This window comes from Aulonocara sp. 'chitande type north' Nkhata Bay, linkage group LG17, assembly GCF_057382095.1.
Source record: "Aulonocara sp. 'chitande type north' Nkhata Bay isolate Kocher_YH1m ecotype deep benthic linkage group LG17, A_spYH_male_GT1.1, whole genome shotgun sequence".
In the NCBI taxonomy this organism is placed as follows: Eukaryota; Metazoa; Chordata; class Actinopteri; order Cichliformes; family Cichlidae; genus Aulonocara; species Aulonocara sp. 'chitande type north' Nkhata Bay.
Genome location: NC_141360.1, coordinates 14,114,545 through 14,138,677, shown reverse-complemented (window position 1 = coordinate 14,138,677; position 24,133 = coordinate 14,114,545). Strand labels below are relative to the sequence as shown.

The following is a 24,133-nucleotide window of genomic DNA, read 5'->3' as shown; positions in this document are numbered from 1 at the left end:
GCCGCTAACAATGAAAACATTGCCTCTCTTCCAACCGCGGCACAAACATACGGAAAGCAATAATAATAATGATGGAGGCAGAAAAGTGTACATATAAATAGTAAGGGGAAGTAACTGAGCAGCTAAGGCGGGAGCAAAGGGTAAACAGACAAAAGTATGAATGATGAAGTGAACAATCGATTTGAGGTACCTGGCAGAGCGACAGCCGTCGGTCTCTGCTACCTTGAAATCTTTTTTGCATGCAGAGGTCAGTGAGTGTGTGCATGTGTGTGTGTGTGTGTTTACGTCGACTTTTCAGAGTGAAGCGAGAGACTGTGTGACAGGTGAGAGCTGATCTCATTTTGATGGAGGTGAATTAACTGTGTTGTGGTTGGCCAGTGCAACTTCAGTGCCAAGTAGAGGGCTTTCACGCGGCATCCAAATGAGCCTCTTTAATCAACTGCTGCTAAACCGCATGCGGGGGGAAAAAAAATCCAAAGACACACTCTTCCAAAAATCAAGAGCCATTTTCTAAGAGGAGAGTGAAGAGTGATGATTTGTAATGTAGTGTATTAATCAGACATCATTTGGGGCACTTCCACAGCACACAAAAATGTGTTAATTCCCTCACCTGACAGAGCGTCCTGAGCCTCAAAGAATGTACTGAGGCCTCCTTTCACATAGGCCAGACTCCCCTCGTTCTTCTTAGTAGCCTGCTTCTTCAGATTACTGGCTGCAATCTTCAACTGATCGAAGCTGTGAAAACAACAAAATGACACTGTCAGTATATCAAAGCTACAACTAATGATTACTTTCCATTTTTTTTAAATAAAGACATAAACCATGAAGGTTTTGTGCAACCAACAGCCCAAAACATACAGTCATATTTTTGAAACTTTGTGCGTGTGTTTCTGTATGCGCAGAGACACACGCACATCTGGGGGCACTTTGAGTGCGTGTGTCTGTGTGTCAGTCTCCTCGGTGAGGTTTCCTCCACAGGAAGAAACAGTCACCCAGTGAGGTCCAAACAGAGGCCCCTGCTAATGCTGAATCCCGGGGTCTGGGTTACTGGAAGGCTAAGCAGGGGGAGAGGAAGCCAGGAGAGTCCAAAATAACTCTCCTCTTCTCTGCCCTGACAGCCTTTTGGGTCAGCAGGCTGCCCTGTCTTCATATAGAAACTTAGTGAAGAAAATATAACCTCATTTCAATGGCACAAAACAAAATCATTTATTACTGGCTACTACCTATTTATGTAAATTACTCTGTGGTGATCTCATCTGTAAAATTAAAAACAAACAACCCACCCCACTTTTGCATCTTCTTAGGTAATTTTCTCTATAATAATTATGTTGTTACTGTCACACAATTAGAACGTAACAGGTTATGATCAGTAAGAGAAAAGACAGTTATGCAATTTTGTGATAAACAGTACATTAAACTTATTTAACAAAACTGACTATATAGTAAATAGTGAATGACTTCAGATTCAGCCCATGTGTACATTTTTCAGTTTATTCATTGCCATCCCTTAGATTGCACTATATGGTGACAAATTATGATTATTATCATCTGACTATCAGATATTTATTACTGCACTGATTTATACAGGAATATTTGAATTGTTTCAGCTAATTGTCAAACATGATGGCGTCTGGGACTAGCCTGCAGACAACCTAAATCCAGCCTGAACTGCTACTTAACTCAATTCATTCATAATGATCAGATTGTTACACTGGAATGTTATATTTTTCCTTGTAACCTGCAACCATCTTTTAAATTAGCTGTTAACATACTAGTGTTAGTAATGTGTGGCCCTCTGATTATTTTATCCAGGTCAGTAGTTAGTAAAGTCATAAGATCATAGCAGCACTAATCACACCTACTGGCAAGGAGTAATATTGGATGAGTTCAGTCAAAGAGGCACAACAAACCAGCAGCAGTTGCTGAAAATGATATACGAGCCTTGAGTTTGCTCTTATACCAGTATTAGTGTGAGTTTTACTGATGCACCTTATGTATTACGCTGTAAGCTCCTGTCTTGTGTCGAAGTAACTGAGTTAAAGAAAATATGAGCTTCAATTTTTGGTGGACCTCTGTGAAAGGTAGAGATATTTTACTGCTTGTTTTTCTATTTTCCTTTCCTCTTTCATATTGTTAGTTATGAGAGATGGTAGCTTAACATGAGTGACAAAGTAGGAGCTTGTGTACCTGGAGCCTGCATGGTTTTCTATGAGGTACCAGGTCGCAGAGAAGTTCTCACTGGTGAAGTCTGCGCTCATTCCTGGAAATGTCAGCTCCAAATCTTTAGGTGTGATTTTGCCTCTGAAAGAAGACCGAGAGAAAAAAGATGACGATAAAACTCGACAGTTAAATAAAACAAAAGAACAGAGTAAAAACTGTGGTGGAATTAAAATAAAGAAAATACCCGTATAAATGTTTTTATAGTAAACTGTGTGTGAGCAGACTTTCGTAAAACAATTGAAGTCATTTTTAAAAGTGACGTGTGGGAGATCAAGTTCTCCAGCAGGGGGCAGTATCTGGCGGGGATGTACTGTGGCTGGGAGAGCTTGGCGTGGGAAGTGCAGTGTGTGACGCCTGGTTCCCCCTGGAGGACCCAGTACTCATTAAGGAAGCTTGATCTTTACTAATGACCTGTGGCCTACACAAACTAAACCCCTCCCCACCACCACCACCACCCACTCTGCAGTCACACATATGTACAAAACCCACATAAACAGTGCAGCATTTAAGTAACAGAAACACAAAATCCATGTAAAAGAACACACTCCGTGACGTACTCGCACGCAGGCGTGCGTGCACGCACACACACACACACACACACACACACACACACACACACACACACACACACACACACACTCCAGTGTTGCTATCATTATGCACCTATTTAAATCTAATATACATGCCTCTTTTGCATGTCTTGTAATTTTTTCCTATTCTCTGCTGTAGTTGATGTTTTGTCATGTTTGCTGTCCTTATATGCACCTCTTTTATTAGTTCAGCTGGAGCCTTCTTCCTGTAAAGGGTTTTTCCCTTCGCACCATCCATTGCTCATTGGGGGCCTGTATGATGGCTTGGGAAATTTTATCTCTCATAAAGAGAGGACTTTTGCTGTGAACGGGCATGGCATCTACATAAAACTGAATTACTTCCTAGCCTGCTTGATTCCACTCGGAGCATGGATTGCAGCAGCTCTGGCTTCAACTTGTGATAAACCGTGCTCATCCTGTAATGATAAAATTTACTTCTGCTATTAATGCTAATATTTAAGTATGCAGGAATCTGACCACATACAGATGCCGACACCATTTTCTTTTATTTTGTCTTTGTAACTTCTCCATCTTTTGTGGCAAGCAAACACTAAACAAGCAGTTTTTCAGCTCCTCATCAAGTTGCCTTTGAACATTTAGCTAGGGCCAACTTTGTTAGTAAACCTTGAAATATCACCACTGACAACACTAAATGTTATATTTGACAATATGTTGACAAGATGCTCAGTCAACAAAGCTGGTGAACCCCTAATTTACTGGTCTTTGTAATGCTCCACAGGTAGCTTTTTATAAGCTTGGATATTAACAGGTATTACCGAAGCATTGTACCCCTGGTAGGAAATACAGCACACATAACAAACAGTTAATATTCAGTGAGTGTAACCATTTAATGCTCAATCTGTCTGAAGTTGTTCAAACACTTGGAAGTTTTAACTAGTCCAAGCATTACGTTATGAACAGCTGGTGCAAACAGCCCAGCTGAGTAACCTTCCAGGGACGTCACTACACAAAAATGTACACAAACACACAGACCAGACAGACAACAGGGTGATGCTTTATGATGAACAAAAACATCTCTACCTTCTGAGTGCCTTTGTGTCACAAATTAAGAGCAACTGCTGGGACACAGATAGCGATAGCGTGTTTGTATATTAAAATCAAAGAGACTCTTGTATGCTTCACATAGTGCCTGCTTAATGCATCCCTAGGAGCAAGTGAATGCTACAGCCTGTTTATGGGGGTCTTGCTCCTGACCATGAGCAGTCACTTGCCCCCGGCCCCTAAACCAAACAAACACTAAGCTAGAAATGCCAGAACATGACAACACAAACTATACATTACAACTTGTGTATTCCCTGCCAGGCACGTGGGAGGCAGCAGCATGTTCGCTGCTCTCAGGCGCTCTACAAATGTGTGGGTTTGCTGCCTTAGCTTTTATCTCTTTATCGCCATCCTGTCTGCTTTATACACAATTATTGTGTTTCCACTGCCTGTGTGAGCGGTTAGAGGCTGTTCAGCCATTGCTGTGCTGGCATAATATTTCAAACGCTGGCATATGGGGAGAGTTTGTTTCTGTTTAGGGATGTAAACCATGACTCAATGGCTGGAGCACTTGTGTTTATGGCGGTGGGATTGTGCCGAGCCATTTTTCTGCGTGTGTATTTGTACGCTCTTGGTTCATACTTGTCTATGTCGATGCCCAGGGGGTTGCTGGGGCGCAGTGACAGCGGAGAGATTCCTTTGTTGCGGTCTGTCCTGAAGGTTAATTCATCCACCCATACTGCAGACTGATCTAGGATACCTGCGGACAGGACAGGCGAGACGCTGTGACCGAGATATCCTCCATACTACAGATGTACTCACACACACACAGACAGTGACTCAAACATGCAAATGCACGACAAATATGCATTTATTTTTCTGTTGTAAATTATTTTAACTTAAATTTAGTACAAATTCTGACCACTGTACTCTGAAGATACAGTACCTGACCTAATTAATTACACAGTACACTTGGAGGCTCTTGTCAAGGAATTTATAGTGACTCAAAACTTTGCAACTTCACTAAAAACATGCAACATATACATGGCACAAAGCATGTGTTGAAAACATACATTCTTTTGGGGTATGAAAAACTGACGAACATGGCCGGCCTTAGTTAAACGCTAATGCCAACTTTGCAGCCAAAAGAATAAACACAGTCTGCACATTTGAGCAACATCGCTGATGTGTGGTCGACTTCAGCCAATCACACGTGCCTGTGCCTTTTCATCAGTTTCTGGTCAGAATGTTTCAAGTTAAATAAACAATGTGAGTTCATCTAAAAAACATCACTGATGTGTGGCTGGCTTTAGAGAATCACACATGCCCAGTTAGTCCTATTCTTTTTCTTAAAAATCATTAATTGTTTTATCAAAATTATTATTATGTTTTTTTCAGTTATGGCTATTTTTTAATGTCCTCTCCCTCAGGTCACTCATTTTTCACCATTTAAGGTTGTTTTTTGCTTTACTCAAATGCTTTAGCGTGCCATTTGTGGCTAAATAACCCAAATGTTGAATATCTTATAACATTTTATATACAAGAAGAGAAACACAATGAATAAAGAGAATTTAATGCTAAACTAATGTAAATAATCATTAGCTGTAGCCCTTGTTTAAACTTGCATCAGCTCCTTTTGTCCAGGCTAGCACATAACAAATGCCATGAGGGTGATATCTCAATCTTACCAATCCTCTCTGGCCTTATTAGTTTAAAAGAGACCGTAGAGGTGCCGAGACCTCCGGACTTGGTGGTGACGATGATCTCTCCCTTGTCGTCTTTGGCAGGTCCCACGCGGCACACTATTTTGCTGGCCGACATCCACTCGGCTGTCAGCAGACAGTTGTGACCGCAGATGGACAGGCCTGAGATGGAAGGGAGAGGGAAAAGGTGGAAGGAGTGAAAGATACAGACATGCAGTGACAGTGCAAACAAACAAACTGCAGCACACGCAGACACACAATCTAAAACAAGAGGAGCTCACTTTAGGCAGCTCTGACGTCTATCAGCGAGTTTAGTCACCCGGGGTCAAAGTTCAAGTTGGGGTTGCGATGGGTGTGGGTGGCCTTGATCTTCCTTCCTCTCACTCAGCTCCTTTAAGCTAATGAGTGCCACTTCAGTGCTAAGTGGCTCATTACTTTCACAATGTGCACTATGCCCCTGCATCTGTCATCCTTTTTTAAAACCCCTAACTAATACTATTTAGGCACTAGAAGGAATACACAAGGATTAGTTTGATATTTCCAGCTGAGGGGATTCAGAAAGCTTCACGTGTGTATAATCAAACGTTACAAAAGCCCACAAGAGCCGATCAACAAATAGCCCATAAAACCATGAATAATATGCCCATTAGAGCCCCATTTCCTGCCTCTGTTCTCTACTGGCCACTTTGTTTGAATACATAAGCACTCACACACATTTGTGCATATCTAATTGTATAATTCCAGGCCCTGGGGCATTCATGGTTAGAAATAGACCTCTATCACTGGCCAGTTCACGGCTTGCCAAGTGTGTGAGTCTTCTGGACTGCCCCCTCCTTTCCTCACCTCCAGTAAAATCACAGAAGTAGGATATCAGTGTGATGACAACAAGATGGTGGTAGCCCACCTGTATAGCTGTGGAATTATGTTTTTTGTTTAATGAAAAATAACGTGAAAACTAATTTTCACATTAGTGTATGCTAGATTTGTAAAGTGATCGCAGCAAAATGTTTTTTGAGAGTAATCAGTCACACAAAAAGCAAAACAAAAGTCAAAAGTCAAAGTTTATCTGGCGAATTTGGACTTTTTTAATGGAGAATTTCCATATGTGTGTTTGTGTGAAAAAAGTAAAGGTCATTCTAAATGTATAAAGAATTTACAGTACAAGAAACTGTGATTACAACTGCAACAAAAATGAAAGTAGGTATTATATTTTAAGGACTTTATGAACAGTGTTGGTCTACTTTTGGAAAGACTTCTATTTTTCCATATTTTTCAATGCTTTCAATATTTGTCAGAAATTAACAGTTGAGTGTTACTCACATGTGTTAAAAATTTGATACAATATTGATTGCATATTTGGGGATTAAATGAGTAAAGTTTAAACAGCTCTGTGCTAAACTTATGAAACTGTTGTGAACTGGTCATGAATTTCTTATTCCAGAGCAGGAAAAAAAACCAGGTATAGTTCCTGTTTTACATACTAAATAATGAAAAAAAAAAACTCTACAGCAGCTGCTTTAAAAATAGGGATTGGGGCCACATCAATAAAAGAAGCGAATGCAAGTGACAATTACAAAATATTCAAACCAGCAACTTTCTCTCAGTGAACCACATAGTAATACAAATAGTAAATAAACATATGAAAATAAGTCATCATTCATTATTTATAGTTTTATTTTCACTCCTGTTAATTAATTAGTTAATGTGTTGATATCTTGTGTAGACAGTTCTGTGTACAGATCTAAAAATGTTGATAAACTGTATATTTCTGTATTATATTCATTTGTAGAAATACATATGTGCACATTTGAGTATGGAAAAAAAACAAAAGAAATATGGATAATTCGCATGCAAAACAGGACCAAGTTAAATATGGATGTCACTCCCCATAAAAATATCAATACTGTGTAACAGTCATTTATGTTACACAGTACAGGACAGACAGTGTGGTTAGCTATGTGGTTAGAAAATGGATTACCGATGAGGTCGGCTGGGCCCGTGCCCAGGTTCTCTCCACGGATCGTGACTTTGGTCCAGGCTGCACCTTCTTTGGGCGATATGCCCGTGACGAGCGGGGGCTGCCGGGCTCGAGACATGGTGACCTGAGGTGAACAGGTAATCTGGGTCAATCAGCACCTGGATATGGCAAAAGAAAGCGAGGCATACACAACAGAATGAGGTCAGTAACACGGAACGCTGCACACTGACAGAGCAATCTGTGTAAAAATCAATGAAGCAGCCTACAGACCGAACATTAAACAGAGGTTTGGACAATCAGTTAATTAGTTCAAACGAAAACAGTGTTAAAGTAAAAACATGTGATTTTTTTTGCCTGATTTTCTACTGTTAGTCTGACACCTTTCTGTTTTTTTTAACCACTGTTTATTCATCATAAAAACCATTTAAAGCTTGTCAGCTTGTAATGTACAGTAAAAGCAATCCGCTATCATTTTGACATATTTAAAGCATAACATATTGATTTAAACTGACTGAAAATATTTACCATTTATAATACTAAATAATTACTGCCCCACGACTGGGCAAAGTATTGTCAAACGACTGCAGTGTACAAGCATTCCCAGCATGAATCTGAAGATCAGGGGAAGAAAAACATCTTTGTATGTCAACATAGAACCATAGCAAATTAATGTAAAAACATTATCCTAATAACAAAAAATGTAAGCTTTTTTTTTTTCTGAAATTCCCCAAACATTTCTTACTAAATTTCCAGGCAGCTCAATATTATGTTATTTAGTACTGACTAGAGTTGGCAAAATATGAGTAACATTTTGGCTGGCAGCTAGGGTTCATTTTCCACCCTGAACTTCTCCAAACAATGTATGCATTGCAGCAGTTATCTCTCAGATAATAGGAAAAATAGAGACGCTAGCCAAGAATGAAGGAGCAGACAGAGAGCAGGGAGGAAAGGAAGAATGTAAACCTCACAGAACAGGATAAATAAACCTGGCCTCCCCAATCATTCCACATAAGCCCACACAATGCTGAACAGATTATGGCACCAAAGAAGGAGCACCCATGCAAATCAGTTCATGTTGGGCCTGAGTAAAGGAAGACAAGGAAAGGTTCCAAATGACGGAAAAAAAATATGAAAGGATGTATTTCAGCAGCACAGATGTTTGCTAATAAATTACTGCCAGGTCTCAAAAAGGCTGACCAGTCAAGACTCTCTGAAACAGCTTGAGAAAGGCTTCCGCCCTTTTGCTCGGCAGCCAAAACACGTTCTCCACAAACAATTCAGGAGTTCACACGGACTGGACCTTCAGTGTGTTCATGCTGGTAACCCTTTGCACAGTTATATGGCCAATAATTAGTTGTAGGTGTACAAGTTAGACTTCCAAGAATGAACAGAGGCTCTTAAAGTCAAGGAAATAAAAATCGACAGAGCACAACATTTGGTTACTCTGCTTGTTATAAAGACTACAACAAAAAAGTGAAACTTTCAACACCTGCAGCAGGCTCCACATATGACACAAGGTTTCCAACAGAAAAGTTGTTAGCCCTGAAACACCAAGGGGCAGTGGGCTGGGATTCGCTAGGATTTAATACTGCACTCAAATAATTTAACTCTATCTATGACTATAACGCTAACTATTAGTTGTTAGACACAAGATGATGATTTCCCACTTCCAGCATTTACTTTATTCTGTTAGCCTACATAAAATAACATCTGCCTGTTTTTTAATCCCATTTCTAACTTCTTTAAAGTTTTAAAGCTGATTTTTTTTTCACCTCAGTTTATCAAGAATAGCAAGATAATAAGATAAGTTAAATTTAATAATAATAATAATAATAAAAACACGAATAAATATTCACACATAATCCTGGCACGGGGCCAAAAAAGGCAGAAACCCTACATCAGGAACCATAAACTACATTTATGGGTGCAGCTTGTGCTTATCTTAATTTAACTGTTCTTTTTGTATGCTTTTGTACAGGTTACAGACTCTCACAAACTTTTTTTCACTTGTATTTAAAGTTCTCATTAATATGCAAAATAGTTGAGCCACAATAACCAGTTATAGATCAGTCTGACTCACAGCATTATTAATGTCACAATAATTCTGTGCTTTTGAGTTTTTTGTGAAAACAATTTTTATTTTTTTTTTAGGTATTATTATTAATATCTTATTGAACAAGATTAGATATTTATTTATGGTTATGACTGGAGGGGTGAATAACAATAGAAAATTCTTTATCTTTTACATGAAATTATTTAGTTAACTAAATCTAAAGTGTGCAAACTTCTTTATTCAAATCTGAAAATCTAAAACCATCCTAAAATAATAATAATATGCTATTGATATGTATGCTGAAGATACCCAATCAAGTTGCTTTCTTTTAAAAGATTACATAATAAAATTCAACTAACTTAATTTTATTATTCATTTAGTTGAATTTAATTCAACTAAAGACATATTTATCAATTATCATTAGTTATATCTACATTCACAATAGCTTTTGATTTGACATGGTGAGTGCAAATAAACCTTTCTTTCAACATGTGCTTCATGTGTGTACTGATGATAGCCAGTGTCAGTAATGCACATATGATAACATTCTTAATATTATTTATTATTATCAATCATTGTTAATAAATGTATAATTGATGAGGTTTAGTAAAGTAATGACCGTTTTGCAACATCCAAGCACTTTTACTTTTTCAAACACAATAACTTAAGAGTAAAAATCTGACATGGTGACAGTCCTATATTGAACAGCAAAATATTCTGTGCCAACTCAGGAAAATGCCCATGTAGCATTAAAAAGTTGTGAAACTTCCTGTAATAATAATAATAATAATAATAATAATAATAATAATAATCACTAACCTAAATTAATGTCTATACATATTCTGTAGCAGCAATTACGGTTGAGACGCATCAAAGCAGAACTAATCACATGCACCTCACAACTCAACAGTTGCTGAATATTGGACATGTAGCACTAGAGTTTAAGGAAACTATATTTAAAAAATGGCTCATGAAAAAGCAAAAATACAGGAGCACAAAGCAACCTCATCTCACCCCACTGACACACACACACACATGCACACTACAGCCCCTGTCCCCAATTACCCTGACATCGAACAGTTAACATAAAACCTCCAGCGGGATTTACCTCATGTTGTTGCTGCTGCCCTGTGCTTGTCAGAGGAAATGGAGGGGCTATGGGTGTGACATGCAGATGATAAGAGGTTAACAGGTCTAAAACAAGAGCTTGGTATATCCATCATCAATCCCACATGTTTAGAGTGGGAGCAGCAAGGGTGCAGAGGACAGAGCTCTTTATTTTCTATAATTCTAATTTTGCATTCAGGAGTGTTTCTATCCTTTCCCCACTAATCTTGGAAATACACGTGCACAAACACACAGATAGCCTGGCCCCACACACACACACACACACACACACACACACACACACACACACACTGGGCAGAATGACAGCTCAGCTAGGTTGCGTGCGAGGGGCCCGAGCTGGTGTTGTGTGGTCTCTGCGTATGCAAGTGTGTGGAAGGATCTGCAAAGAGGTCCATGCAGCTCGTGTGTGTGTGTGTGTGTGTGCGTGCGTGCGTGCATGTGTGTGTGTGGTCTGGGTGTGTGGTCTCTGGCGCGGGCCTGGGGAGAGCCTGCTGACGGCTTGGATGAGAAAAGAGCCGCTGTGTTTACTTTACTCTGGGGGCTGTGCATGGACACGGGAACACTGCCCAGACCCCTCTCTATAACAGCAGCGTGCACGCACACACATGCGATGCACAGAGTCACACAGAAACTACGGAGACCTCTGCACAAGTCTCATGTCATGCACCACTACAAATAAACTGCAAACAAGGTAATAGAAACTATAACTTCATACGGGCAGAGGCTTCACTGTGAATGGATTTTCCTTAAAGTAGCATGAAAAGAAAAACAAAATCTTAATCTCCAACTGGAAACTTATGAGGCAGGCAACCTTTTCTGCAAGACTTGCAGAGGTATCAGCCTCTAGGGGGCATTAAGATCCTTAAGATGATACCCCACTTAATTCTAACAAGTGAGGCCAACAAACAATGATGATACATTAACAGATTTAGCCTCTTTCGTCCTGCTCAAGTCTCCTCCAACCATGACCTCCTCCCCGCCTTCAATACCACCAACTCCAACCCTTCTCTCTCTAGTACTTAAAAGGCAGGTTTGTTTTCCTTGGAGGCTCACTAACAAACAGCAGGGTTGGCTCTAATCTGTATGGAAGCTGTGGAACTTCAAGGTTTAGGATCTTTTTGCAGAACCACTAACAAGTGACCACCCTTCCTTGGCTCAGCGCTGGAAAATGCAGACACAAATGAAAGACTTTCCATTAAATCTCTAAAATAGTTTTGTCAGATAAAACCATTTCATTGTAACATTTTTTGATCCAACAAAAAACAACAACAAAAAAACCCAGAAAAGATATACATTTTAGAATCCCAATGGAATGTCTTGCATATAAATTGAACATTTGATGTGGATATTTTTTATTGAGTGCACGTTCTGATCTGATGCATTAAATCAACAGGCTACCAGCAAGTATGTTACTATTTCCAGTATTTTTCAAACAGGATTAAATCGGGTTTATTATATATTATGATCAAATGTATAACAGTTAAAGAATTATATAAAAGAATATTGTTGCAGAATGTTTCTGGTTTTAACATAATTACAGTTAAAAGCATAAACAGTCCAACTCATGTTGACTACACTTTACTGTTACTTCAAATAAGGTACTAGGAAAAAAAGAATCCATTAAAATGGATTCATAAACCATCATCTGATGTCACTAGAACCTTAGAACTGATGTGTAGCTGTAATGAGCTCAAAATGTAAAGAATCAGTCTGACAGACTCGAAAAACAGAAGAATTTCTCAACTGACATAGTTTCACTGTACTTCAGTTTTTTGTTAAGTGCTCCATTGTCTGTTTTTATTGTGTTCAATTAAAACATAAAAAAATGACCAACTACAAATCAGCTTAACCTGTAAATGATGTGTATTTGTCTATATATATATATATATATATATATATATATATATATATATATATATATATACACACACACACACACACACAAATAAACAATACAGGTAAAAAACAGGAAGTTGTTTTAAGGCAAATATAAAACAGAAAACAGACATTGGCTAATTCCAGCTCTTCAAAAGTGAGGATTTGTAGCTTTTCTGTGATATTTGGATTTTTCACTGGTGGTACTGGTTTACACAAACAAATGAATGTAAAACCATCTAATTCACGTCTGAATGACTGGTATGAACATTTTTACAAATGACTGCAAAATTCTGGGCTAATATAGATATTAAAAATAATTTGGAGGGGATATCCGGTACCAGTACCCAAAAAAATTATTTGAAGATATGCCAATATCACTAAACGAGGCCGATATATGAGTCCATCCCAGACATTTTCATTATTTTATTATTATGAATTGAAATACAACCACTAGATAAAGGAAACCAAATAATAGCTGAATATGATGAGTTTTTAATTTAAATGATTAGCTCCATATCAGACCCCAAACATTTCTCTCCAATTTTTTTGTCTTTGGTGAAAATGGAATCAATGTACTCCCAATAGTCTTCCAGGAAATGCCCCCCAAAATCTTAGGCTTTAGACATAACTGCTATTGATATATGGCAGAACAGTTATGTCTACCATGGGTGACCATCTATGGTATCTGACCAGGCATATGAACACATGTCATGACTACAGCGTTTATACCGCAGATAATTAGCTACTGAGTATTTAAAGGTGATCCACATATGGCAGTGATTGGTGTGTGAATGTGTGTGTCAAAGGAAGAGTGTGATAGGTTTAGTGGGCACAAAGGGACCCATTTAGACAGCTCATCACACTCAAAGCCCCCCCCCCCCCCAATCATTAGAAAATCTAACAGGCTGTTCTAGTGGCTCGGTACCTCTTCCAGACACACATTCACCATTTCACGCTGTGTATCTAACGTAACCCAAACACCAGATTCCATCAAAGATTCTCCCCCCCCACTCCCCTGAATGCACAGAGCCGGCCAAACATCACCCAGCTTGAGATGACTGGCCTGATCACACAGCCTGGGTGGAGTCTGAAAAAAACCTCCTCGGTGTTTGCTCACACCCAGGCTACTGCATACCTCTAAGGTGTAGATATGGCCATGCAGCTCAAAGCCAGAAAGGGACCAAATTCCAACAAATGCTGGAACTACTGACCAGTCATTTTGATAATGAGTCAGCGCTTCTACTGCGAGCAGCCAGTCTCAGCCCTTACGGAGACTTTTCCGTGACAGAGGAGGAGAGAAAATGATCAGATGTGTGCTTCTGGTTCACTGGCCAAGCATCATGATGTCTGCCTACAGGGTCTGTTATCTTTAGGGCTATCTGTTTATTTGTTTGTCAGTCTCAAGTGCTTTACTAAGTTATGCCTAATGAAGCAGAGTCCCCAATTTCCCATATAAAAATCCTGTACTAATAAACACAAACATGAAGTATAGGCCTGCAAATGCAAGACAATGTTTTCAGAGGATTAACAGGCTGGAGACAGGCGGCTCTGCCCAATGACAAGGCGAAACTGAGCAGTTTGAACCTTCATAAGCCAGGTTATAACACTGCTGCCCCAGCTTTTTCACATTTAAAAACAACACATCACCAGCGTGAGAAACATCCACTCATATACTACCAGGAGTTATACAAAGACCGCTGCTTACACTAAAACACTTTGGTGGGCATGTAATTAATTATTAAGGTTTACACCATCAAGTCATTTACTATGTCTAATGCTTCACAAAGCTGCCAATATTGTGTTGAATTTACACTCGGTCTGTCTAGCACAGGGATACAGTCAAACTCATTTTTACCTCGAGGACAACAGACTGCCCCACACATTTTGATCTTAAATGGGCTAGATGAGTGAAACTACCCTTTTTGTCAGTGTACAGATGTCTAACTGAACATTTAATCCCTGAGATAGGTTAACATAAGATAGAGAAGTGCAATTGCAACAGCACACCTCAGTTTTTCTACATGAAAATGTGTAAAATTACAGTAAAAGTGTATTTATAAAGAATACTTTTTAAACTGAAATCTCTGTACACAGTGAAAAACATGAACTTTTTTGCCATTTACTTGTTTATTATTTGACTACTTTGGTGTACTATGAATGGCTGTGGGGAAGTCATTATCAGCAGGAAAAGCTGTAAAAATTATACAAATATAGTTAAAAGTCCACAAATTTACTCCCTCCATCATATTTCCCAAAGCCGTCCAGCGGGTGGGACTGGAGTCTTTGCCGGATTCTTCCCCCCAGGTCTTATGTTTGACATCCCTGGTCTAGCATATGACTATTGATATACGTCTATCACTATTTCCCTATGCTCAAGTTTTAAACCTATATTTTGTCTTATAAACAACCCAAATATTTATTTTAGTACCACAGAACAACGCTGAACAATTACTTGATTTCAAAGCCAAATCATGATTAAAAACAAAATCCACTTAAGCAATTTTCAAAGAGTGCAATTTAGGGTATTTTTCCCCAAAATAGTAGCATTTCATTTAATGTAATAAATAAAATAAGTCTAATGTTTTGTCCCAAAAATGCAATATTTACTCTTTAAAACCAATTTCCTATTTTTGAGTCATCATTCTTGTATTTGAATTTAGGGCAAATGATGTTGTGATGATAATCCATGTTTAACTGAATATATATTTCTCTATTATATTGTGAATACTGATGGAAGACTTCATTTTATAAAATCATGCAGCTAATCTAATACTACTACTACTAATAATAATAAGTTATATTTTTCGCCAAATCATAACTCACATTAAACGTTTTACCCCGTTTGTCAGAATAGCTGGGGAGTGTATTGTCAAAAAACAAAACAAACAAACAAAACAAACCCCCAAACTGACCAATTATACAGGGCAGCTAACATTTATTTTACTTTACTTTTACTACACTTGGTGACTGCTGGTACTAGTTTAAAAAAAAAAGAAAAAAGAAAGAGGTAAAATAAACCTCATAAAATAAACAAATCAACAAAGCAGCAATATAGCAAGCAATCTTGAGGTGAATGACGGCAGCGAGTCTGAATGACGTGATTCCAGTGTTTCATCTGTGATTTGTGTTGGTGTACATGTCAGACAACTGGCATGATTTTAGGTCATTTAAATGTTCATACATTGTTGAGTGTTTGGGTTTTTTATGATACAATTGTAACCTGTAAACAGGTTTCAGTTCACTTCTCCAATAAGAGAGCCTTTGGGATTTTATCTGCCTTCTAGAGAATAATGTTACTCACCTCTGTTGCAGTCTCATATGATGTTTAAGAAGAGTTTATATCATTTCAGTCTAAAATAAATTAAAATCTCAAACAATCAGCATAGAGCTAATATATATTAAAGTCCAAATAAAAAGTTGCAGGTAGAGCTGGGCGATAGAACGATAACGATATGTATCGCGATATAACTTTTTCTCGATAGAAAAATTTAACTATCGCGATAGACCTCGCTGCTCTTGTCCTCTTAAAAAGAAAAAAAGAAAAAAAAAAGAACAGCCAATCCAAATTATGTAGAGCAGAGCCGAACCAATCACAGCTGCAGCGTCACGTGACTTGTTACGTACAGCACAAGTGCCAAGCCGCACATGTGTATTTGTTTGGGAAGCAGCCAGCCACCGTACCGCCCGGGTAATGGAGGAAATGAGTGTGCCGACTAGAAAAATCAACCGAGCGTGACCGAAGGTTACCGAAGAGAAAACAGATGATGGTTCCAACGCCGGAGAGATTGTCGAACGGAAGAGCCATAGAAGTTCCGTAGTGTGAAGGTATTTCGGCTATTTCAAGTCTGACAAAAAACAGAGTAGCGTGCACTGTAAATTGTGCCGAAAGCAAGTCTGGAAATACAATAAACTGGTGCATGCGCTACGTCCACACGTACCCGGGTATTTTTGAAAACGCAGATTTTTCTATGCGTTTGCACGCAGCGTCAAAGGTGTGCGCATTTTTTGACGTCACACTGTGCGCCACGTTATTGTTTCGGTGAAATGAATTTCTACAATACTGTTACTGTTAATTCTACTCTCTGCAGTGTTTAAATGCTTACATATACACACAGTTACTGTCCCTCCACACATACGACTCGGTTCTGCTTCTATGCCCCAGCTTTGTTTACTTTTTCCCACCGAGGCTTCTAGACTTCTGATTGGCCAACATTTCTGCACGGTTAGGACTCTAGCGCCACCTGCTGCTTTGGCATGTTCATAGCAGCGTTTTCCTTCATTTCTGCCTTTATGTGTGGACGGGATTATTTTTTAAAACGAAAACGGAAAATCTCCGTTTTCAAAAATACCCGTGTACGTGTGAACGTAGCCTCGGTCTCTGACTGGAAGCGCTAATTCGTCATTCGGCTTTTGTCAGACTAAAGTAACTGTTAAAACTGTTTGAAAAGCTAAGCTATACAACAAGGACAGATTGAGAATTTCCTTTTAGTTCTCAGTTTATTTGATATTGACAAAAGTTAGTCAATTTTGTCTGTTCTTCTGTAAAACAAACTAAGATTTATTTTTAGAATTAATATTTTGTTTCTAAGTGGAATTGACAATTTAGTAGTCTGTTTCGTTTGTTCTATTTTGAAACTTAAACGCTTTAGCGGCTGCCTTTTGTGTAGTTTGCAATATTTGCCTTTATTTATCTGAAAAAGTCTCATGTTCCTTAAGTACATCTACCCTGTTGAACTTATTATGGGAAATAAATATTTAAATAAAAACAAGCTGCTGATTATTTCACATTTTACTTGTGAGCAACGGCACATTTAAATCTTACAAATATAGTTATTTGGCTTATATCGTGATAGATATCGTTATTGCCTGAAAGGAAAAAAACATATCGTGATATGAAAAAAATCTCATATCGCCCAGCTCTAGTTGCAGGCAACAAAATTGATTACCAAGCTAACAAATAATCATTGACCTATTCATTTTGTATTAAAATGCGTAAAAAAAATTATTAAAAAAAAAAAAGAGTTGACAGAACTTATGTCATGTTTGTTTTCACGGGGCCACAGCCCCATTGCCTGTCTAGATCTGACAAGGTCACAGAAACCCCAGAGTGAAGACCAGTGGCCCAGCAAGCTCTGTGTGTAGGCTGGGTAATGCCAGGTGGGGCAGAAAGCAAAAAGGGGTAAGCAAAAAGTGCCACTACAAACAAAGTCTAGCCCAGCCCCCATCACTTGATTCACCCCGAGGTCTACGGAGCAGCGTCACTCAGGAAATTCTAAAGAGAAAAAGAAAAAAAAGAAAAAAACGCAGCCTACCACATTCCACCAAAACAAACAACAGGGCCACCCAAATTTTTCAATTAGAGCCCCAGGAGGGGACAGGAAATGGATCAGTGTAGCCACCCCCCACCTTCCCCTGTCACCAATGCTGACTCTGGACTAAAGAAAGAGAAGTGATACACAGAGCTCTGTAGGCTCTAACTGTACAATTGCTACCGTGGACCTCAACTCGAATGATCGACATCTTATTTCTATGACACGGCACCAGTCTGCTGTTGACTTGTCAATCAACTTGCTCTCATTCACTCTTTCATACAATCAATCAGTTAAACTAACACACATCGTAAAGAACTGCTTCCCTGGGATAGAGCTATTTAAAGAAAGTATGTGTAACAACATTAAAAAGCACACAAGAAAAAGGATTACAGAGGCTTAAACTATGTTCTGTCTGAAAACACTAAACTTAATGAGCGTTTACATAATATCTGGGAGGTCTTTATGTATATTAAGTTGTATCTCACTGTTTACATATACTAGGAGTGATTGTATGTGCAGCCACAGCTTGAAATGTTGAAATGCACTTTCTTGATCTTTGATAACACAGACTGGTTAGAATATTTAGAAAACAAAAAGAAGCAATGCTCATCATTGAGGCAGCATTATGCTAAGGATTCTTGAGGCGAATGAGAAAAGTGATTCTGAACAACGTGATTTTTCACTTTGTAACTTTGTAGTGCAACTGAAGTGTGACAGACGAGCAGCATTAGGAATAAACACTAAACATATCGTAGGTCAGTTACATCCTGCACTGATTCAGACCCGAGTGTTGAGAATTTTCAGCACTACAGCCTTGTAGTAAAACAATGTGTTTTCCTGTTAAGGGTCAAATTGTTGCAATTGCTTAGCTGTTGAAATTCAAGATGTGCTTTCATAATACAACCACTTAAATCAGTTCATCTTACAATCCACTCAGCGAGAATTAGTGTGTTTGTGGTCTATTTCAGGAAACAAACAAAAATTCACTGATTTCACCTTCTCAAATATAAAAGCTGTAATGAGTACACAAATCAATAATAAATAATCATTAACTAGACAGAAAAGCCTCACAGGTGCACTGACCTAAATCAGAACTATCAGTAGCTTCAACCACAAGAAGTGATTATCTTTGATGCGCCACATTACCATGTAATTATACCTCATAACCATCCAAGATAAGTGTGCCATTCATGCAGGGGCAATGAGGGAATATGATTCTCACATGAACTGAATGAGCATTCTGAGAAAACGTAACACTCATACCAAATTAATTCTCAAAAACAAGTCAAGTTACCTAATTTGAAATATACCAATGTTTAGTCTTATCAGTTTGTTTTCCAGTCAGTGCCTTTCTCTGTCACATGAGGTAACTGAGTGTGATCACTTTATTTCTTTTTTTCACTCTCCACGTTTTTTCTTTTTTGTACTCCAAGTGCCACTAAGGTGTTTTTAAGTGTAATTTTATCACACTAGCAATCACTTCTTACTACTTCAAAGGCAATTAGGAGTAATCATACCACCTGCCGATGAGTCACTACTGCAGATTTTATGTATTTATTTATAAAACAAAAACCCAAGAGATTAGTTGCAAGGTGGGGTCGACGTAAGAAAGAAGGAGGTTTCTGAATGAAATCTTCATGAAGCATTTCTATATTTGCAGAGAATAGCACCCGTTGAATATAGCGCTGTGGATTACAGCATCTGGTAAATGAAGTGCCTATTAGTGCTTTCAACATCACATAGGTTTTCGTTTTAATAATACATCTGCTTTATGAACAACCCAGCTGTTATTCAGCACTAATCGAAAAGTAAACAAAACAAAGGAGGGGTCACAGCTAAGCAAGACAAGAAGATGATTTTTTATCGCTATTAACGTAGTATCAGCTTCCCGAATTTACCAGAAGTCAATGATTACTAGTAAGAAGTTTCATCACTACGTGTATCGCTACATACACAACGCAACACCAAATTTACTTTAATAAGACAGAAATTTTAACGGAGTTTGGTACAGCTAATCGTAATGTCGCTAACACTGCAGAATGACACAAATAAGCCATTTCCCAGTTTCTTTTTCGTCAGACACGTTAAAGCCAACTGCTGCAATAATTAAATAGCTCTTTCGTTTTGTTACAGAAAAGAATACAAGCTTTACTGAGAAATTTGACAGCTGCAGTTAGCTTATGCTAGCGTTTGCCATTAACCGGATTTGTTATGCTAGAATGATATTGGAGTTAGAGGCTGTCATTCTCGTTCGTCATGACCATAAAAAGGGCTTAGATTTCAAAAGGACATGGCAATTATAGCAAGCTATTTGGGGTAGAAAAAGTAGAAGATATAAAGGGAAATATTTAACTTACAGTCGCTTGCCTTCTGCGGTGTTTCCTGTATCATTTAACTATTTCCGGTCTTCCGTTTTTCATGCAGCCTTCAAAATAAAACGAATCACTTTGTAAATGCACATTTATATTTTTGACTATAAATGTGTTTAACTCAGCGATCTCCATAACTTCAAACAAGCTTCTGTAACATAGTAAGTTTAATGTTTTGTTTTATACACTTCAGGCCTTTTAAATGTTAAAATTAAATGAATAAATAAATAAAGTTCTTTGGTACTAGTTATTTTGAATTTCTGTACAGCACTTTGGTCAACGTTGCTGTTGTAATTAAATGTGCTATATAAATAAAATCGATAAACGAACCGATAAAGGATAAATGTAAGAAAACAGCGTGATCATACAGATTTATTAAAATCTTTATAGAAGCCACTTTAGTCTCTCAGCAGATATCCTAATTACCTGTGAAAACTTAAGGCAGTTATATTACATGCACACACACACACACACACACACACACACACACACACACACACACACACACACACACACACAAAATTTTGCTGACCAAGGTTTTAATGTAATCATGTATCCAGGGTGGATCTAAGTCTCCATGCAGCAATAAAACCAGCCTGCTCTTCTGAAGTGTTGGTTGTCCATTGTGTGAGAATTTTGAAGCCCATTGGGAGCTTTGCTCCTTTCCTCATCTCTCTTTTCACGGTGCATCATTGAGGTATTTCCACTTGTTCTGGGAAAGGCGCAGCATCATTAGAAATGCAACAGAGACCACCCAGGCACACACTAGAACACTGATGGCATTACATTTATCTCACCAAATTGTGCAGGGCAGAAATAATTTCTGTGATAAGGCAAGGCCCAATCCCCAGGGAAAGCATATTGTCCAATTAGACTGACTAATCTGATAATTGAGGGATCAAACTGTGACTGGGGAGTTTGCACAGATGCTGATGTAACACAGAGGCTGTTTGTCTACATAAACATCTACTTAAAGCAATGATGGTGGAAGATTTTGATCTCAGTCTCAGTGGTACAGTCTTTGCCAATGAATGACTACACTGGCAGTATATCACACATATCACCCGCTGAATACAGAAATAAGTGGCAGTATATATCACATATTTTATTTTATTGTGTTATTGAACAGATATTATATATGTTTTGTAATATAAATGTTGTGCATTTGTACATATTAATTAATACGTATATTAATATACTCACAATTTTGCACCAAATGTTTAGTTGAAGGAATATTTCACAATCTTGGGGAATAAACTTTTGCTTCTCAGTGATAAAATGAGAAGACCACTGTCCTGTCTGTCTGTTAAAGATGAAGGTCATGCCAGCATGTGGTGGTGTGTGCCCAGCATAACAACTGGAAAGAGCGGGGAAACAGCTAGTCTGGCTCAGATGTCAGACTAGCTGTTTCCCATCTGGGAATATATCAGTCGTATTGATCTTCTCATCTATATCCCAAAGTGCCAAAGAAATATACTCTCCATTCAAAATGATTTATTTAGTGAGGAACATGCGATTGCATGTTGCGTTTTTAAATAGTGCAGGCTTTCTGAGCAGGTGTGCTCCTGAGGGTTTGGTGCCCTCATCCTTGCTTTGACCCCCTAACCTTCTGTAATCTACATCTCGCAATGGCACATGCTGCGCTGGCACCATTGCTCATCCCCGAACCCTATTGTTCATTGTTTGTCTTCTCCAGTTTTTTCCCATGGGCCCCTGGCCAGTGAGAGGAAAAGGTCACTGTAAATATTGCACTGAAATCCTCCCGCCCTCCCATAGAGCTCCTGAAGATGGAACAGACGGCCAGTGGGTGAGCACTTCCTTCCTGCGCAGGGCATTTAAACTGTATGACATCAAACAAGTGTGAATCCCTCAATGTCAAAGATTACTGCAGAGATCATATGCTTGGTGCTGACATTACAATAACCTGTGCTACTATACTGTAGATACTATACTATGGTATAGTATCTACAGTACATGCAATTCCATTTGCTTCCTAAAAAAAACAACTGAACAAACAAAAAAGTCTTCTATCTGTCCCAAAGCTACTTTTTAGTCTGTTTCATAGCATTAAATACCAATAATATGTTTTTAATGAGCATATATGAGTCCAACCCGTGCCCGTATTATGGATCTCAAAATAAACATAAAATATGTATTCCAAAGGAAATTAAGTGAGGTTTTGGAACCCCTGACCCATGTGTGGCTAATCACTAGCCTGTAGCACCGCTGTTAATATAAGACAGGGGATTTTAAATAAACTTCTGATTTCTGGGTTTGTTTGGCTTCTGAGTGGTGCTCTATCTCCCCCCCTTTTTCTGAAGGAGTCCAGTTCCCTGGGCTCACATTTTGGTCTCCGGAAATCCAGGCCTGTGCCAGGCTTAGCTTGGAAAAGCATCCAGATGAACACAATACAAAAATGAGATTTGAGGGGAACAGAGAGCCTTTCAGTCTGAGTGCTGACACACTGCTCAACACTGTCAATGACTGCACAGCTAATGATTTCTGTTCCATCACCTTAAACGGGTCATCACTAGTGGGCACTCTACTTTTGGCCCTGTTAATGTTATGAATGCTATTATGTTATTAAAGACATTTGTGATGAGTTCAGAAACGTTCACTGATAGGCTTGGGGTACATTTCCTCAGCAAGACCTTGTCACTATCCATGCAGGGCAATTGTTTCTTTGGAAATAAATTTCTGATGATTTTGTCATTAGCTACCAAATTAAATATGATTGCAGGATAGCTATGGCTAAATACCATAAGAGGAAAGTCAGAGAATATTAGTTTTAGTAATTTGGAACCAAGACATAAAGACTACGGGGGAATTTGGCCGAAAACGATGGGTGTGAGAAGGTATAAAGGCGCATTTTCCCAAATATGCTTGGGCTTTTACCACCCAGGTTAACATAACATGTTCCTTGCCTTCTCATAACAACGCTCCTTCAACCCCCCCTTCCCCCCAGGCCAGACAACAGGCTACTGTGTCTCTGGGGGCACAGCCCAGATCAGCTCTGAGAACTAGGGGGAGCCTACAAGAATAAAATTAAAAATCCTCATGGATGGTAAAAACAAATTAGAAACATTTACTTCACAAATAGTTTGTTGTGTAATACCACCTCTTTTGGTTGTTTTTTTTTGTTTTTGTTTTTTTTACTGTTGTACACCGGCCCCTCGTATGAGCATCACAGCGCTGAGGGGAAACAGCTTTCATCCACGGGGGCAAGCTGAAGCCGTCGATGCATGCTGCACTGTGTGTTCTGTTTCTGATGAGATGTGACTGGCTGGAGTGCGTTCATAACTGTTTGTGTTTACGAACAGGTGGACTTGGTTACAGCTTGGGGTTATTTGTGTGCAGGATGGGCCAATGCCAATTGCAATCAAGAGGACATTCTAAAAAATCATACAGTTAGCAGGCTGATGTCATGTGCTCAAGCTCTGCTTTCTGCTGTTGTAGGTCAGATGTTTTAATTTGAATATTTATACAGTTTAATGCTGCCATCTTTTTATCCTTCGGCGGGGTTTTATTGTAGCTATTAATTCAAATGTAAAATGATATCTTATTGCAAAGCATTTCTTTTTAAAGACTTAAATATTCTCACTCAACCTTGTTCAGTTTAAGCATCAACATGTGTTTTACTGTATCGTTTTAGATATTTTTAAACCTTCTTTTGGGGAAAAAAGGAGACCTGCAAGTGTATTTCCTCTAGTAAAAACCAGTGTAAATTAATAAGTGACCCAAATTTGAAATACTGACAGCATGAAAGATTTTTAAAAATGTTGTAAAACATAAAGAACTGAGCACGTCAATAATTCCAGAGAGTATTTGGAGCAGTATGGGACCTACTTCAAGATATTAAAGAAATTAGGCAATTAAAGGACGCATAGTGGATTAAAAATA

The 24,133-nt window shown here is 38.6% G+C and overlaps 1 protein-coding gene across 1 annotated transcript in view; it reads right to left on the bottom strand.

Moving 5' to 3' along the window:
- The window catches only part of exoc2 (exocyst complex component 2), a 50,573-nt gene extending 30,287 nt beyond the window's left edge, over positions 1–20,286 (bottom strand). The window contains exons 1-6 of the mRNA XM_086269247.1: positions 20,222–20,286; positions 7,494–7,651; positions 5,501–5,677; positions 4,455–4,572; positions 2,188–2,301; positions 611–735 (exon numbers count right to left, since the gene is read on the bottom strand). Coding sequence (XP_086125373.1) covers positions 611–735; positions 2,188–2,301; positions 4,455–4,572; positions 5,501–5,677; positions 7,494–7,611 — 652 coding nt within the window. The 5' untranslated portion in view covers positions 7,612–7,651; positions 20,222–20,286. The remainder of the gene's footprint in view (positions 1–610; positions 736–2,187; positions 2,302–4,454; positions 4,573–5,500; positions 5,678–7,493; positions 7,652–20,221) is intronic.
- Positions 20,287–24,133: the final 3,847 nt, after the last annotated feature.